The sequence below is a fragment of the Arctopsyche grandis genome, chromosome 1, assembly GCF_051622035.1.
Source record: "Arctopsyche grandis isolate Sample6627 chromosome 1, ASM5162203v2, whole genome shotgun sequence".
Taxonomy (NCBI): Eukaryota; Metazoa; Arthropoda; class Insecta; order Trichoptera; family Hydropsychidae; genus Arctopsyche; species Arctopsyche grandis.
In genome coordinates, this window is record NC_135355.1 from 29,111,620 (window position 1) to 29,130,848 (window position 19,229).

At 31.7% G+C, this 19,229-nt stretch overlaps 2 protein-coding genes across 4 annotated transcripts in view; one reads left to right on the forward strand and one right to left on the reverse strand.

Annotated features, from left to right (window-relative positions):
- Positions 1 to 256: 256 nt before the first annotated feature.
- On the forward strand, positions 257 to 6,190 carry LOC143909843 (C-type mannose receptor 2-like). 2 transcript variants are annotated; one of them, XM_077428082.1, is made up of 6 exons: positions 271 to 430; positions 1,277 to 1,522; positions 1,615 to 1,809; positions 3,720 to 3,974; positions 4,048 to 4,186; positions 4,854 to 5,169. In XM_077428082.1, exons 1-6 carry the CDS (start codon positions 352 to 354, stop codon positions 4,876 to 4,878), a joined length of 939 nt encoding a protein of 312 aa, XP_077284208.1. In that variant the 5' UTR covers positions 271 to 351; the 3' UTR covers positions 4,879 to 5,169. The 2 variants fall into 2 exon arrangements, with proteins under 2 accessions (XP_077284200.1, XP_077284208.1); XM_077428074.1 differs by having other exon boundaries at positions 257 to 430; positions 4,048 to 6,190.
- An 862-nt stretch (positions 6,191 to 7,052) lies between these two features.
- LOC143909804 (uncharacterized) overlaps positions 7,053 to 19,229 on the reverse strand; it is a 55,569-nt gene continuing 43,392 nt past the window's right edge. The window contains exons 6-9 of one of the 2 annotated variants that reach the window (XM_077428017.1): positions 12,820 to 13,036; positions 10,597 to 10,702; positions 8,125 to 8,176; positions 7,053 to 7,959 (exon numbers count right to left, since the gene is read on the reverse strand). In XM_077428017.1, the coding sequence (XP_077284143.1) occupies positions 8,155 to 8,176; positions 10,597 to 10,702; positions 12,820 to 13,036 (345 nt within the window). In that variant the 3' untranslated portion in view covers positions 7,053 to 7,959; positions 8,125 to 8,154. The remainder of the gene's footprint in view (positions 7,960 to 8,124; positions 8,177 to 10,596; positions 10,703 to 12,819; positions 13,037 to 19,229) is intronic. The other variant, XM_077428007.1, reaches the window with a different exon arrangement.

Consider the following 19,229-nt stretch of genomic DNA (forward strand, 5'->3'; position numbering starts at 1 on the left):
GTGTTAATAAAAATGGGTGTATACCTGTATAAATAAATAAATAAATTCAACTTAACTTAAACTTAATAAAATAAAAAAAACCATTACAAATTAAAGCTTTAGAAAACATTTGTTTGATAATATGAATAGCGGCAAATATATGAAAGTTTATATATTATAATTTTTAAAGGAACTTAACTTGAGCGCCCCCCCCCCCCCCCCCCCTCCTTCTAGTTTGCGTTTATGAACACCATCAGGTACATATTATACAAACACTATTGTATAAAATACATGCACACACGCACTTACGAAAAAGTCATAGTTGCGAAACCGGTTTTGCTGACGAGTTGCGAAGTCAGTCGTCAATAAGACATGTTGAGTCGTTGTAGCTCTTACAGCGTCATTGTTTTGACGCTAGTGTATACGTATCAGACAAATTCTCAAAAAACAGGTACATCTTATTTTAGCTACATACATATGTAGTTATCATTTGTTTAATTTAATCGCACCAGAAAGTTTATACTGCTTTAATAATGTGCTTTATAAATTAGGTATTTACAACATAACGGGAAAAGTAGCGAAATTCCACTGAGGTGCTACTTGTATTGAAAAATATGTATGCTTGCATATATGTACATAGTATGTACTACATACATACATATTTATGATATACATATATAACATATAAAAAGCCGATTATCAACGCGATTTGTCTGTCGTTCAAGGTCACTCAAAATTTTATTTTTAACTGAATGTTTAATTTTATAACGATCGCTCGAAAGTTTGATCAATATGATTGCAAAATAAAAGGTTGATAATACATAGGTTCTCAAAAACAAGTCGAAATATGTATTCTTTTCTCACAATATGTAATTCTCTCAAAGTTAGTTGTAGCATAGCTCGTTATGAAAAAAATCGTAGCTAGCGATTTATTGACCAATAAATCGCTCCATGAATGGCCAGCTTTTGAGTTGTGATTTCATGGCTGCTACGAGTCAAAAGTCGTGAAAGATCATCAAATAAATATGGAACTGATAATGTATTTACTGATTGTGATTTTTTTTTTGCTTTACAATACTTAAAATACTTTTTTAACACATTTTTTCAGTGATAGTAACTAAATTCCTCTCAGGTAACTAAAAAACTTTTTTTATTGCTTTATGCTATATGAATGTACATATTTATTTATTACAGTCGTTTTTCATAGACTTTTTCATTAACATTATTTTGCAAATGCTAAATAATGCATAGATCTTCAGATATTTTATCAATTTTCGTACAATTTTACATGTTATAGCACCCCAGTTATTTCGCAAGGACTATACATATTTGGAAGGATTCGATGCTTTCTACAAGGAGCACACCGTTCAGAGACAGTGGACAATGGCTGTCGCTACTTGTTTGGCAGAAGGAGCTTGGCTAGTTGCACCAAAATCAAAATCGGAACTAGAAGCAATTCAAAACTTTATAGGAAAAAGTACTACCAGCATATGGCTCGGAATACATGACAAGTTTTCCGAAAGCGATTTCCTCACTATTGAAGGTAAATACCAAGCTAAAAGTGTAATTTTTTACAAAAAAAAAACGTTATAATGATTTATCTATTTTTGTTCCAATTTTATGTGTTTCTAAAAGGAAAATCGATTACGAGCGAGTTCAGCCAATGGGGGCTGCACCAACCAAACGATTGCGATGGTAGCAAAGATTGTGTGGCAATGGCAAACGATGGAAACTACAGTGACGAGGATTGTAATCAGAAAATGAATTTTGTCTGCAAAAAATCAACGGTCGACCTCACGCAAAACCCCACATGCGAGACATACGACATAGGTGACTATCAGAGTTAGATATTTCTGTTGTTATCGCAGATCCTTAGTTAAATATCATTTTGCGACAGAAACACTGCATAGATTACACATTGGTACCAGTGACGTGTCATGACTTTTAAAACAGGGGACTACATAGGTTTGAACAGATAAAAAAAATAATTTTGTAATTACAATAATCTGCCTTGGAGTGATGAGTATAATTTTGAATTTTTGTACTAGCAGAAATATCCTAAGTAGCCTTCTTTTCGTGTTCGCCTTAAAAATTTAATCTTCGGAATGATATGTCGAACGATCGATAGAGAATGCAATATTCCAATGCCTCATTATTTGTTTCCGCGCGCTCCGCACTGATTTATTCTGAAGGGATCGTTTCGCGAGCCGAGTCCATTGCCAAATTTGTACTCTAAAATTTGTGTAAATAAGTGCTATTTTTACAAAAAAAAAAAGTTTTTGTATTTGATAAACACAAATCAGAATATTCTCAGAGAAAATTCCATGAATGCTTGTAGAAACGAGTAAATTAAAAAATGGTTTGTCTTCGATGGAACACTTATACATAAAAATCAGCCAGTACCGCGAAGGAAACAGAATTGAGACGGCAAGCCGTGCAAGTGAACAACGCGGCGGACCATAGCATAACAATCCACTACCACTACCACTACCCCAAGTAGGGCCGATTCCGGTTTCTTAGCTTCGCCAATCCGTTAGAACAATATCAATGTGGACAACGATTTGAATTTATTGTAATTGAATTGTTGATATTTTAAATTTTAGGTAAAACATTTTACCAAAACAATTAAAACAACAAACTGGACTACCCTAGTCCCTTTAGTCCAATGACGGCACGCCACTGATATATATTTCTGTCGGTTCCCTCATCACTGAGGATCGTGACTATGATGTCCGGTCAACCAGCTGCCTCCAATCAGTTCTAAATTCGGCCAGGCGAAGACTTGCTACCGTGGAAGCGCCCGTCGCTGTAGATACTTGGTCAGTCCAGCGTGCGGGGGATCTGCCTCTGGGTCTTCTGCCTTCGACGCTACCAACCACAACCAACCGCTCCAGGCTCTCCTCACCTCTTCGTGCAATAAGGCCGAAAAACTGCAATATACGTTTCAGGCATATTGTTGACAGTCTATCCTTGATTTTTAATTCTTCAAGAATAGACACATTCGTGCGTTTGTCGGTCCAAGGCACGCGCAGTAGCCGTCTCCAGGACCACATCTCGAAGGCATCGATTCTCCGTCTATCCGCCGCCTTCATGGTCCACGTCTCGACACCATAAAGGCAGACAGAAAAAACGAGACTCTTCACGAGACGGATTTTGATAGTAGTTGTAATGGCTCTATTCTTCCAAATCTTCGTTAGTTGTGACATTGCCGATTTTGCTAATGTAATCAGGCGCCGTATTTCCAATTCGCTGCCACCGTTGTTAGATATGAGTGACCCCAGACAGACAAAATTATCGACCATCTCTATACCGTTTAAAGCTGAGGTGTTGTTTTGCAGCTGTTGATGATGGTCAATTATCATAATTTTTGTTTTGGGGCGGTTTATCTGGAGGCCAAGCACATTACTCTCTGTCTCAACACGACGGATCAGTTCGGCCATTTCTTCATGATTATTCGCTATGAGCGTTGTGTCATCCGCATACCGAAGATTGGATAGTTTTTTTCCACCAATGGACACTGCTCAAACGATCTTTAATTATATACAGCAATACTTTACTAGAGTGCGATATTAAGGCTAAGGCCCTGTAATTCTAATTCTAATTTGGAAAGTTTCACCATAGGTGTCGCCTTAAGACAACCTGTCATGGCACCTTTGGTAAAATATGTATAAAATATGTATAAACATCTGTATCATTTCAACAAAAAATAATTCTTAACAGAAGTAATTAAAATTTTGCAGACTATTTCTACTCGCCAATAACAAAGATATGTTACAAATTTCACGTTGTTCCGGTTTCGTGGCATGAAGCTTTCAGAATCTGCCGAGCTGAGGAGTCTGACTTGGCCACCATCAACAGCCAAGTGGAAGCGAAGTTGTTCATTGACAATTTAGAGAGATACCCGGCGCATTTCTTAAAAGGAAATTTCGACAAGAACATACTGCATGTCGGTTTCAATGACCTCTTAACTCCAGGCATATATCTGACCAATGACGGTACTGAGAAATTCACAAAATATACTCCGCGATAATACTTACCTAACGTGAATATTTCGTTTAATGTCATCAGGTAAACCGCTGAACAAAGCCGGATATGACAATTGGGCTCCAAACCAACCTGACAATTATAACAACAATGAAAGATGCGGGAGTATGTTCAGAGACGGCAGCTTGAATGATGTTAATTGTATGACCAGAGCCATGTTCATGTGCGAAAAACAACTAAAAAATTCTGACCCACTTACAATGATCAAATCTGACAGTTCGGAGTCCTGTGAAAAAAACGAATTATAGATATCTTATGGTTCGGTAATTATTCCGCAAAAAGCGATCTCGCGCACGTCACTAAAATATCGATCACGGAACATATGGCACCCAAAAACTCCATCAATCATGCGAAATATTGTACTAACGAGAACTCAAGTGCCAGATGTTCCGTGATCGAGATTTTAGTAACTTGCGCGAGATCGCTTTTTGCGAAATAATCCGTTTACCATATCTTATGCACCTACATATATATTAAGATTGTAAGGTTAACTTATAGGTTATATGTGTATGTTGCTTTTTTCATGTTAAAATTCTTCAAAAATTGTGTTGATTCATAATGAACTTACTAAGTATTAAGCTCATACTTTTCATATTAAAAAAATGAATATATAAGGTGCCAAGCCATAACGTTGTAAGTGCCACATAGACTCAAATGCGTTTTATTCGTGATTTGAGGTGTGTGTGCCGGCCTTTACTTTAAGTAGGAAGTAATATCGTTGTATATATGTAAGTATTAGTTGCACTGTCACTCGTACTGTCAGTATTGTAATTATGAATACATATACATATATTGGTATATTTAATGAGTCCTACGACATTCTTTAACAGGATGAATATTGCTAGAGATGATTAACACTAAAAAGCTGTTATCTTCAGCCACCATAATCAGGATAACATCTGAGAGTTGAGAGAGACGACGCTATAGAAGTTATAAAAGACGCTATAGAAGTCCATTTATAACTATGAAAGTGGCACATACATACAACGTTATCATGACACTTAATGATTGCACAAATAACGGCAATTGAAACGTTTTACTGTTTTTATTTATTTTTTCTAATTTCTAAGATTTATTGATTGCTCATTGAATGATTACAATACTTCTCAGAAGCATTATAGTTTATTAATAAATGTTGTAAGAATGAATTTATGCATTATTTGTTAATTTAAACAGTTTTAAGTCTCTCCTGAAAACTTAATGGTTTGGCACCCCTCATATGTAATCTCCATAACTTTGTTTATATGTATATGTGGGGTATAAGAAAAGCAGATATGAAAACAAAACATTTTATTTAAATATGCAATAAAGTTGACCGTACATAGGTAACACATGGGTAACTGGTGCAGTTTGAAGATTATATTTTAAATTGTCTAATTTTATAATATATGTGAATAGACAATAAATTCATAATTATAACAAATAATCACAATAGTCCATAACAAAGTTCACGGAAACTCCGGGAACAAAAAATATGTATTACATAAAAAACAATTTTAAATATCATTAGAAACATAACATACATATACATATTCAAGTTAAAGTTACTTTTACTAAAAAAAACATTAATCATTCCGTCATTATTCGTTTTATCAATAGTTGGTATCGATCAAAGTTATTAACAATTTTCTGCACAGGTTTAATTGTCAAACTCCTTACATATGTAGGTTCATTATTTTCAAACCTTAAAATTTCACAAACATCACTAAAAAAAACCCTAGCAGTTCCATTTCAGTCTATACGTACTGATTAGTCAATCTGGACTAACCTATTTGGCACATTTGTAATAACAGCCTCCAGGCAGTGGCCATTACACACAACAATCGGCACTCAAAAATATTCACCATTTATTTATATTTTTTTTCTTATTTAAAATATTTGTATATCGCCACTGCCGCATCAGAAAAAAATGATATTTTATCCTACACCAACAAAATTGTATATGGGATTGAATATGGCACTTCTGATATGAAAGAAAATCAAAATTTTCACACAGCAGTCATCACAGTATAAAAACAACATGAAACCTTAATAAATAAATAATATGCATATAATTAACTCACATACGATTCAACAAACGTATAATCTATAATATTTCATTGATTATGATAAACTTTTGAAACTATACATACAAATGTAATGGCAACGTGACTACGGTGAGGAAAAATTTATCGGAAAAAAAAACAATAACTCGAATAATATTCATCATTCCACACAATATCACATAGTATATGAGCATGATTTGGTTTACATTGGATCGTTTTACGATTAAATAAGATACGTTCGTGCAATAAAATTGCGTGCAAATTTCCTGATAGTGTTTACAACTAAAAATATATCATATATGTACTTAAGAAGACTAATATATTATTTCAACAACCATCTTATTCAATTGACGAAAAAACCGCATTGATATATTATAATAAGTCCCAGCAACGAAATTAAAACAGAATAAGCGCACTAATCTGCATCAACCCTACATGAATCCAACAAAACCCAAACGTCAAAACATCAATCGATTCATCTATGTAAATAAAGCAAAAAATGGACGATTTTTTTTGGGGGAAGACGGGTAATTGTAATATATTGCTTATTTAATTACTAATTTTATGTGAGTTGGCATCCACTAAATAGAATAATAATAAATTTGATTTAAAATAATTTATAATAATACTAACAATTACAATAATCGCACAATATATTCGATGCATATTGCACATTTGGCACAGAGGCCTGAGACCTGTTTCATAACTACAAACTAATTATTTAATTTATCATACATATAAATGTACGTTTATATACATTAAATATGTAATATTTCTTTCGGTAAATATATTTCTTATTTAAATTTAAATAAGTAACTTTGACTTTAAGTATATAATCCACTAGTAAAATTTTTGCTATAATTATATATATATATATTATATATATATATATATATATATATATATATATATATATATATATATATATATATGTATATGTATATGTATATATATATATATATATATATATATATTTATTTTTTTAATAGAATATGTACCTGTAATAAATAGCATATTCGTAACATTAATTGTATATGAAATTTGTAAGATATTCTTGTATCTTTACATACAATATTGTTAGTAAATTCTGGTCAAATATTTCATTAAGTGTAATTTGGAAAAAAACAAATGAAACCCTATTATAAAATTTCTAAATTCATGATATGCGTTTTTGTTATTTATTTTTATGATATTTTGTATAGAATGGATCAAAAACATATGCACATAAGTGTCTTTTATTACTTTGAATAATTAATAGGTAATAAAGATTTTATATGACTTGATTTTTATAAATTTGTTTTAATCAATCACCTAGACAACAAGTACATTGTACAAGATGGAAACGATTATATTATATATGTATGTATATATGCAGATATGTACGTATGTATATAAGGGATACTTTTCACTGGAAAACTACGTATTATACTAGTATGTACTTCTATTAACTGACACAAAAATAGTTTTCAAGTTGAATTTCAAAGAAAAATCGTTTATATAAAATATAGTTGGTAAAAAAAGGAGGTGTGAAAATCGTCAAAAGAACCATCGATGGAGAGCGAGTGTCTAAGATGGACGTTTCATCCATTAATCTTGAAAATGGAGTATATAAAAGACATCAAGAACGAATAGCGGCATTGGAAAAATAATAGAAAACACAGAATTTCCGTTTTCCAAACTTTCAGCGGGACGAAATTTGTAAATGAAAACAATATTAGGATTCCATACACAATAAACACAATAATTCGATATGATTCTGAGAAAAGTTTTAAAATCCGTCAAATAAAAACATCAATTGAGATATGTTTTGATGATAATTCAGCATGTGGGACCTGCGCTAGGTGCTGCACCATCGGCAGACGATATAGCTTGATGATGGGAAGAAATTTCACTGTGAACAAAAAAAATAAACAAATATATAATGTATATGCATATAGTTTACATTTCAGTACGAAATCAATTTTACACAAACATCTGAATCGATATTTCAGAGCTAGCATATGATACGAAAAGCGTTTGTGTATAAACTGAAATGTAGGTATTATAAGAAATATACCTGAAAAAAAAAGACCGCAAAATTGAAGCTCTATGGTGCCGGCAGTCTCGATCTATGAAATTAAAATTTGCAACCATAATCATTCAACATTAATTCTTTTGTACATACATAAATATTAATTTTTGAGCTATCTATCTATAAAAAAGTATGGTTTTATGTATGTATGTTAAATGATATAGTATTACACTTTTTTTATTCATAAAATTTAATATATTACATATAATTTAGATTTTATGAATGTGTCTACATACATATATAATATCGCACCACAATTATATTATGGTTGATTCAAATTAAATTATTTAATTTCTCTTTATTTTTAATCTCTTTATGAAATATTCTTCCGAGTCCAGTGGTGCTTTAAACAATGAAATTATAAACACAAAGATCTTTTCACATCTTGCTAAGTTGATTAATACGATGTTTTTGTAAATAAATTCTAATATAAATAAAATATGCACGTTTGTATTATACCTACAATATATGTACATATTTAAACCAACCAAATTTTTTTTATGTCTAGTAATTTACGAATAATAAATACAAATTAGTCAAAATCAATGCATTTAATATTAAATATACACATATATATATATATATATATATATATATATATATATATATATATATATATATATATATATATATATATATATATATATATATATATATATATATATATATATATATATATATATATATATATATATATATATATATATATATATATATATATATATATATATATATATATATATATATATATATATATATATATATATATATATATATATATATATAAATTTTACCGCAATTATCAATTAAAATAATGATTTTAATAATAATAAAGAAATAAATATAAGCCAACGAGAGACATTTGCAAAATTAAAAGTGGAAAAGCATTTACACAGCTGTTGACAACAGCAAAATTGAGAGTGGACTCTCCTGGGTAAATAATTTCAAAGTAACGAGAACGGATGTCGTTTAATTTTCATCTGAAAAACGGTGAATTTTCAAAACTAAGTTCATTGTAATTCTAATGAATGTAAATATACATATGTTACAGTCCGAATGTACATTTAGTTCGTTCATGAACATACTATGTAGTTTGTTCATATACGAACCAATTGACAAACGAATTAGTTGGCATAAGCTATTAGGCATAAGTTTAAGTATTCTCAATCGTTTGTCTCATCCTCTATGTATATATGACTACCCTGGGTTGCTTTTTTTAATATCAGCAGAACGGGAATTATAGCAATGTTGTAATGCGGTTTCCATAGGATTTCCCTTTTAAATACTTGGCGTTTTGACATCTCAATGGTTTTGACCAAAGAAATGTTATAATAATAGAAGTGGCTTTAGGCGTTATATTGATGTCAAGTGACGATTGTCCACAGACAATCCTAAATAATTTTAGCATCAGTCGTATTTGATGCTTGGTGGTGGTGATAAAAACTTCTCTGGGCAAGTGCATCGTTAAAAATTGCACGATGAATTAAAAAAACACACAATAAACAACATGGGATACATTTTTATAAGTAAATTGATCATTTAAGTAACATATTATTCAATTAACATCGTATATGAAAGTTTTCATGAAAGCGTCATGGCGACAGCTACCATTCGGCAATAGCATACGCATACGCGTACAATATTGCGTAGTTATGGAAATTGTACGCGTGTATTGAAACGAGAAATGTATTCGAAAGGGCGCTTCTATTATTATAACATTTCTCTGGTTTTGACAGCTAAAAGACAGCGTTAGAGTTTTCTGTAATGTCACTGCGGCTAATATGTAAATAAATAAAAATACCTTATTACCCTTTTTTAATGAAATGAATTGAAAACTTTCTAGCTTTATTTTATCAACAAAACAATAAATTATATATTTTGTTCGAAAAAAAATAGATGCATGAAATCTGTTGGCGAGTTGTCCCCGCGATGAAATGTCCTAGAAACCATTCTAAAGCTTAATATTATGCAGCTGAAACGTTATTTTTGCCCATTTAAAATCATATTACGGCGCTATTGTTTTTTTATGAATGCAATAATATTGCATTCATAAAAAAACAATAGTAACGTTTTCAAATATTATTTGAAAATGTTAAAAAACGTATATTAACTCTCATACGTAATACCTCATACTAGGAAACGGTTTACAAATGAACGAGTAACGTAAGACGCGAAACGAAGAAAAATAGAAAACCTGCTGAGAGAAGTAAGAAAAATAGTGGCCAGATGATTAATTCTTATCGTATATGTACATATGTAACAAATGGACATAAGGTTTTCGTGCAGAAAATCTATATGTAAAAAACAATTACGAGTCATGATTTTTCAAATGTAAATATAATTACAAACGAATTAACGACTTGAAAAATTTTTAACAATTGAATTGAATCGTTGATCAAAACATCGGATCACCAATTTATTTCTAATACAATTTTAATTGACAACAAAGAAACATACCTTACACTCTTCATCTTGAGGGCTGTACAGTTTTCCTTACACTTGTACGCCAAGACCTGCTTGATGCGACTCACCTCAATCATAGGAAAACGACGACTCACGTAAGCTGAAATTTAGAATAAATAAATAAAAACAAAAAAAAATGCATTAATATATGAGCCGTTATACTTGAAAGTCCACTTTTCTTGATTTCGATAAATATGTATATCGCAAAACATAAAATATAATGATTTGCGTTTAACAATATTTAAAAATACTGGTGCCCTGTAATACGTTTATTCTGCTTTTGCAAGATTCTGGACATATCGAATAAACAGAAGTGATAACAATTTGTGAATTAAGTCGAACAGAAATAGTGTTTTTGGATGTGAAAATTAGACTTCCTCCACTTTCACTTTCGTACATAACGGCTCATATAATAATACTTATTTATATACATAACAATTAACAAAGAAATTTAAATCACTAAGCTTCTGGGTCAATCAGAAACAAGATTACAAAAACAATGTACCTAACATAAAAAGAAGAAATGCAATTTACTTGTAGCATCTGGTCGACACAAAATAATATCCGTTTAGCGCAAACAACAACATAATCAAGTAAAGTTTTCGCAACGGGAAAAATCTTACTAGGACTAAAAAAAGATATTGGATTTAAATTTAATTAAAACAAAATCTCATTTTATATTATTAATGCAAAAAAATCATGAATACTGAACATAAACTTCGTATTGTATACCTTAAGAATTTGGAAAATATTATATACTAGTGGTTTTACCCGGCTTCGCCCGGTATTTGTAATATAAACCGCTTAAGCATAGCTAATCCAATATTAAACATTTTATTAAAATTATTTGAATAGTTTTATTTTATTTAAATTTATTTGAATATTCATTTGTTTTTTATTAAATTTAACGTCACGGATTCTATGCACCAAAACATACAAAGTCTCTTTCGAAATTATATATTAGACACATATATAATTTATGTACTTACAATTATATATGTATGTAAGAAAAACTTACATACATATATAATTGTAAGTACATACATACATAGATATATTGACTCAATTTTGATATTAAGCTGGAAAGCAATATTTTCCATCCATTTTCCTCAGTATATCACATTTTAACAGGTATTACGTTGGTCTATATATACATACATACATATGTACATATACATGTGTCTGTCGAGAGGCTCAACAATATTCGCCAGCCCATAAATAAGAAAAGTAATGAGAAAATATATCCCGATATTCTGACAGCCAATAACGACAACAAGGTGGCGAAAAACACATCTAGAGTTCAAAGACAGACGATGAGTAATATGAGTTTAATCGAGCAAATCTCCCTATCGAAGATTGGGAAGAAAATAAAAACAAACAAATTTATTCATAATAAAAACAGAAACATGAGATTTAATTAGGAAAATATATCAATATACATATTAAAGTCTGTTTATATTATCCAGCACTGCACGTCAACAGCTCTTAACACAGAAAAGACTACTTCTATTCATACTATACAGCATTTTCGGCACGTTTATACTTGTTTGAGACGATTGCAAGGCAAAATTGGCTTACATCTACATTACAGAGCGCGATAATACGGCGCAATATTGCTTGCGTCAAGTCAATATTATCACAATATGACGTTTCCGATAATATTCATATGCACATAGCAGCACTTGCGTTATACGGGTGCACTCGCCACTATGGCGTCACGTCATGCGTGTATATTTCCAAACTGGTCAAAGAAAACCGATTCTGCTCGATACGTTTCGGTGACATGTACTGCTGTATAATATGAATAGATCGTGTCGGTTGCTGCTGTTTTGATACGTAACATACTCATTACGGAACATATGAACGTGTCCATATAGAATGTACTAAATAATATTTTACGTACTGCTGTTTACGAGCAGTTGCCGGCTTGAGCTGTGCTGGCATAAACGAACCTTTATATGTAAATATTTATCGAATCATTATATTGTACATAGTAGATTACGGCGAAATATTATTTTCGTACATTAATAATCAAAAAATCAACATGTTATTGATCACAAACAAAAAGCAATTTAAGAAGCCGGATATTAAAATGGAAAGCATATATTTAGAAATATTATATTTTATAAGTAATATATGTACCGACATATATACGTATGTAATTTGTACGTCAGTAAATCAGTAAATCAAGTCAAAATAATATTTTTTAATACTTACATATGATCGCCTGTACTTTGTGTCGATCCAGGGGCGGTTTCGTAGGCCTCTCTTCCAATCCAGCTCTGCTCCAGCGTTGTCCAGTCACGGAACAAGTTGCCAGTTCAGCTGGACTGAACAACAAAGCTGCCAAACTCCTGGTAAGTTTTCTATAATCTGCCCACTTCACTGAACGCACCTGCTCTTCTAGAAGCTCGATACCTTCGCCTAATTTTATCTGAAACAATCACCACTATTCATAAACTATGCATGAACGTTTTTATGGGAGCTTACATATTTATAACACTAGTGTCAAAAATTAAAAAAAAAAAAAAATATATATATATATATATATATATATATATATATATATATATATATATATATGTGTATACAGTGCCGGTCACTGAAAACGGAACCCCTTACTAAAACACGAAAAAACCATTTGACGCGTTTATTTGAATTTTAAGTCACGCCTACATGATTTAAAATGATGGTTAATATCATTGCAGTTATTTGTGGGTTAATATGTATGTCAGAAAATGTAAGAAAAAGGAACTACGACAAATTAAGCGTGAAGGATATTTTACGACCCGATGACTTCTTCACGCATTATTTCTGTAGAAAATAAAGCCCAACACTTTTGATCGTTTTTTTAATTGAATAACAACGTATAGACACATAAGAATAAGATAATAAAATATTTAATATTTAGTTGCTCCCCCTTTTGTTTTAATGACTGTGACAATTCCCCAAAGCATGGAATTTACGAATTCCTCGTGGATTTGTAATGGGAATTTCTCAAATCATATTTTGTGGATAGTATTTTGTAATGATTGAAGGTTTGAAATGATGTTTTTGCTAATTTTTCGTTTAAAAAAAATATAATAATTTAATAGAAAAATAGTTAAGTATAATAAAAAATAAAAAAAAAATTAATTAAAATTGTAAGAGTCAATTTAATTTAAAATAAATTACAATATTTAGAAATTTAATTAAAACATTGTGTATATATATATATATACATAAATATTGATATTTGAGAAATATTTGAATATAAAATAAGATTAATTAATTAAAAAAAATTGTTGCTAAAATATTAAAAAAAACAATGGCGTTCAAATCGTAATTAATTAATTGTTATTTCGTGTTCTTCAGCTTCTGGAAATACAGTGATTTATGTAATAATAAAATACTGCATTGTTTGTAATTAATTTTCCAGGAAGGCGCATTTGAAAAAGGCTATTGCGTTAAATTGGCATCGCCTCCTCACAAAATGTAATATTTTGACCATGTTTTACGTCAAAGTAGGTCATTTTGGCTTCCCTAAAATTCGTAATTTTTTCGAAAATTTACATGTTCAAATTAAAGATAAATAATCTAAAAAGTTCTCGACGGCATTTAGTTTCAAAATAATGACGAAAACATGAAAATATGACGATTTTCTGAAAAGAACGTTTCCGCCATACAAATGAGCCTTGTGAACGTGGCGCGCTTTGTATGGGAGTTTATTGTAAAGCCGCAATTTGAATTCTCGTTAAGAGGGCTGTACACCCGAAACCTTGATTTTGTTGCCGTTCCTTTCTTCGATATATATATTGAGTGAGTGCGACAATATATATCAATATATATATTGAGTGAATGCAACAGTTGCGCCTCGAGCAGATTTATAACTATTTTAAATCGACAAAATCGAGGTTTCGTATCCTCCAGTTTTCTCCTCCGAAACTGGACCGATTTTAAAAAAAATTCATCGGTATGAGAAAGATGTTTTTTTATGTTTGTCTTCGTATTTTTTTAAAAATCATGGACAAGGCGCTGGTGTCCAGCCCTCTTAATCAGTCAATACATATCATACCAAATAAACGCCAATAGGTAAATATTAAGCATTTATTTTTTTTAAATAGTAAAAAAATCGAAACTTGTAAAAAAAAAGTAGCTATATGCAAAAAAAAAACCCCACTTTTTCTAAATGTTCGTATAGACAAATCGATTGGTTAGAGGCACAACACATTATTTAAAAAAATAATTATTTATTTAACATTCTCTTGATACGACGCAAGTTCCCATTAATGAAAATCCAAAATTCACGTTTTCGCTCCGGTGTAAAGTACATACATATATAAAATTTCACCACGTGCCATAAGCTATACGTAAAAGATTATCGGTCATAGAACTTACCGAAATGTATTTATAAATAGAATAAACGTAAAACCGAAAAGAAACTCGATACCGGTGATAAAACTCTATCATCGATTTCATCCTTTGACAAGCAATTCCAGTAATATAATACACGTGTTTATCTATTATACATATATTACAGTTTTCAAAGAAAATACTTTTCCAGTGATAAAATTTTCACAACAAACATCAACTAAACGACTGTGTAAGACTATTATCGATATTGGTTTATGTGTAATATGTGGTTCGTCAATGTTCAAACATTTCACATATTTTCAGAGAAATGTATACATACGTAGAAATGAATTCCAAATAAAATTTGTTTATTTAATACAGAACCGTCGAATTGAATTAAAGCAATATTAGCCATACTTAAAAACCTATCGAGAAGGATAGAACACATCGAGTCAAGATGAATCACTCGACTCGAACCACTAATGACGTCCATAACCTTTACAGTACGCAAACCCCCTATTGAATCCCTTTCCACTTGAAACGAAAGATAACGACTTCTGTAGAAATTGCTCGAATGCTTTATTTATTTGATTTTCTAGCCAGAACACACTAACCACCGAGTATTAATATTGTAACTAAGTTAACAGATTAATACAACACAATTTCTATCAACTCAAATTCGACTGAACCACGGTCTCTCGGGGTTTTGTCGCCGCGCAGTCATGTCGGGGCAATTATGTCAGGGCGCTTATTTACCGAGCGGTTTTGACTGGACACCGAGGTTGACCACTATCGCTGTTGGAAGGTTCTATATGGTTATTAAATCCAGATCGTATGTCTTCAGTTGATTTAAGTTAAATTGTTTTTTTTTTAGATAGTTTTGCACATGTATAAAAACGCTAGCACGCCCAATATATGCCATCGAAATCCAGGCCCAAACTCACCACCTAGTGTTTCCAGTTTAATTTTATCCTTGCATTGACATAGGTTTGACAATGATCGATAGCAGTGACTCCCATATTTAAAAAAAAATGTAAGAGAAACTTGTCGAAATAATAAGATCGCACGAATTAACAATTACATAAAGACACGCCCATTCACAGCTGGAGTCTACCTATCTCGCATTTTGCCAATTTAAGATCCGTTTATATTATCCAGAACTGCATGCACTTGCGTTATACGGGTGCACTCGCCACAATGACGTCACGCCATGTGTGAACATTTCCAAAATGACCAAAAAAAACCGGTTATACCTGAACATTTCGATATTGCTGTATGGGGTGACCGTCACCGGACCGAAGTCGAAAATGTTCGTTTACCATGCATACATACATATGTATGAAAAACGGTTAGTATACATATCAGTGGCGTGCGGTAAGTCTCTCTCCCTCCCCGTCGTACATCCTCACTTAATTTGCGCGAGCAGGATACAACAGGAACAAAAGGAACAGGCTTTTCCTCCCGTATTCTGCGCGCGCACATTAAACAAGGCTGTATGACAAAAAGAGAGATAATTTCACCGCATGCCATTCATATATATTATATATATATATATATAGTACCGTTTACCATGCACCCTTTTTTTATCTTTCGACTTAAGATCTTTCGATTTTCGATTTTTGCCTTCCGATATTTGCGTTTTCGGGCTTTTCACTTTCGGTCCCGTGAGGTAGACCCGGGGAAACTCATTTTGATGGAAAAATGTATGTATGTATGTATGTATTTTTTTTATTTCGCTAAAGAGTACAAATATGTATATAAGTTACAGCAGTCATGCTGATTGAGAGACTTGCTGAAAAACAAGTGGATTATGAACGAGTAGTCGTTACAGACAATGGAGGTTTTGTGTAGATGGGAACACTTAGTTCCGGTACGCGTCCTCTTAAGCGGTCCAAGCGAACTTGTCCAGGTGTGACGAATGCACCGTGTCACTGACGCATTTGTCAAAATGAGACGTGTCATCACATACAGATACAATAAATATACACTTTTTTTTACTTTATTTTTTTTGTGCTACTGTATTAATATTGCATTGGTATCGTGGCTGCACAGAAACATTGTTCAAGCTGTTTAGTTTATATTTTGATAACTGTTATCGTGTCATCATATGCATACAGCGTTATAATATACGCAAGTACAATGTTCAGCCTCTTGCTGTGGACCAAAAAGTAATGTGTTGGTAAATAGTGGAAGAACGCCACTTTACGCGTCTGTCAGTGATTGTTAAATGTTTGGTCCAATTTAAAAAAAAAATGGTAAACGAGTCGATACATAAATATGGTGAATATTTTCTAGTTTTAAATCGAATACAAATAAATCATATTTTTTTTAATAAAACTTTCAATATTCATATATTGTAAATTATGACTCGCGAGTAAAGTTTTATGAAAGGATTGACATTGTGAGCAATATATGTATGTATGTAGATCGGTGGTTGGTTCCCGGGTTCACGCCCTGGATTGACCTCGATTGAAGAGAATTTATTCGGAGTATTTCTACCGTGCTGCTGGTCAGACTTATTTGTGACTTCAAGTCGATCGTTTCCTATGAGAGTTTGCCAGTTTATCTAATATCATTGATATCACGATTCCTCATCAAATTGGCAAAACCATCCTACTTACTATTTGTCACCACTATTTGAATATGATTTCAAATTTATAATCAATCAATTTATATATGTACAAATTTAATACCATACGTGTCGCATAAAACCCGTAATGGCATCATGTTAAAATGTAAATCTATAAAAAAAATCGCTGATGATTCATAAGCGACAAAAGCAACATTTTTGGGGGAGGTTAACTAAAATTTTGTTAAAATATCAATTCGTCATCGGAAATCCGCAAGTGCAAAAGACTTCAAAGAAAATCAGGTCGATAAAAGTGAATCTTTTTAAGCAATTTTCTTTTGATTGCCCTATATGTGTGCATAAGATAAATCTTTCAAATTCTTTATCATCCTGTTTACAAAAGTCTCCCAATAAAAAAATCTCCCACAAAAATTGTTTTCAATATTGGAAGCCCATTAAGAAACACTGAGCTAAATAAAACTGTGTAATCACAAAGCTTAATATATTGATACTTCATACATGTGTAAATAAAGTAACAAATATAATACTAAAAAATTACATGTACATAGAGAAAAATTTTGAAAATGTGTATCTTCTGCGCATTTTTTAATTTTGAAAATTTGGATGCTCTTACACCAAACCAATTTGCTGCAAATTTTGTAAACACCAATATTTTATAAAAATTGTAGTTTACTATCAATCTTTAATCTTTAACTATCTAAAGCAGCGGTTTCCAAACTTTATGCTACTACGCCTCCCTAAAAAATTTTTTTTTTCATAATAAACCTTTATTTAAAAAAAAATACTGAACACTAAAATTGACAGAATAATAAAAAGGTTTTGCTTTAACATAAATTTATACGAAGACGTATATTTATTTTTATATTAAATTACTAATTAAACTACATCTAACACATGTTGTTTATTTGCACAAAGTTTATCAAATCTTGGGGGCAATATGGAGAGTGCCACTCGTAACTCCTTTTCGACTATTAACCTGGTTCGATATTTGGTTTTCATTGCAGCTAGTGCCGAAAAGCCCGTTTCGAATAAATAAGACGTTACAAACAGTGCCGGCCTTACACCCAATGAGGTCCCCAGGCAATTTTTTCTAAACACCCTTAGAAAAAAATTTCGCCTTTGGCGCTCTAATCTAAAATTTTGTATGACTTTTGGCGCTCTAATTTTAAAATTTAAAGCGCCTTTGACGCATCGAGCGGCGCCCTAACTTATTTGGCGCCCTCGGGCGACGCCTGACCCAGCCCCCTCCTAAAACCGGCACTGGTTACAAACGGTAGAAGCACTTGCATTGCTTTGCAATACAAAGATTCATACTCTCCACTAAGATTCATCCAAAATTTAATTATGGTTTCATTTTGAAACTTTTGTTTTAGTGAGCTCTTCTATCAATTTTTCTTTTTCAACGGTTGTCAGTTCGAATTCATCTTCTTTATTGTAGTTAAATGGATTCTTTATACACAAAAACTTTGAGAAATCAAGGTCTTTGAAATAATTGGAAAAATGCAGCACTTAACCATCTAAGTGCTCAGTAAAAAGATTTTTACTTGCTTCAATATTGGCTGTGGCCCAGAAATATTTGGAAAGTGAAAACATATCCAACTCATTCTTTTGTAAATTTGATTTCCATAACTTCAACTTTTTAATGAAAGCTTTTACTTTGTCTTTTTGAACAAGTGGATGTATTTGTAATCCCTGCATTGATTTA

Bases quoted from the DNA above. Each gene is read 5' to 3' on its own strand.
- LOC143909843 (XM_077428074.1), top strand. From the start codon at position 352: ATGTTGAGTCGTTGTAGCTCTTACAGCGTCATTGTTTTGACGCTAGTG. The intron at 431-1,276 runs GTACATCTTATT...TACATGTTATAG, and splicing joins GACAAATTCTCAAAAAACAG to CACCCCAGTTATTTCGCAAG. The intron at 1,523-1,614 runs GTAAATACCAAG...TGTTTCTAAAAG, and splicing joins CGATTTCCTCACTATTGAAG to GAAAATCGATTACGAGCGAG.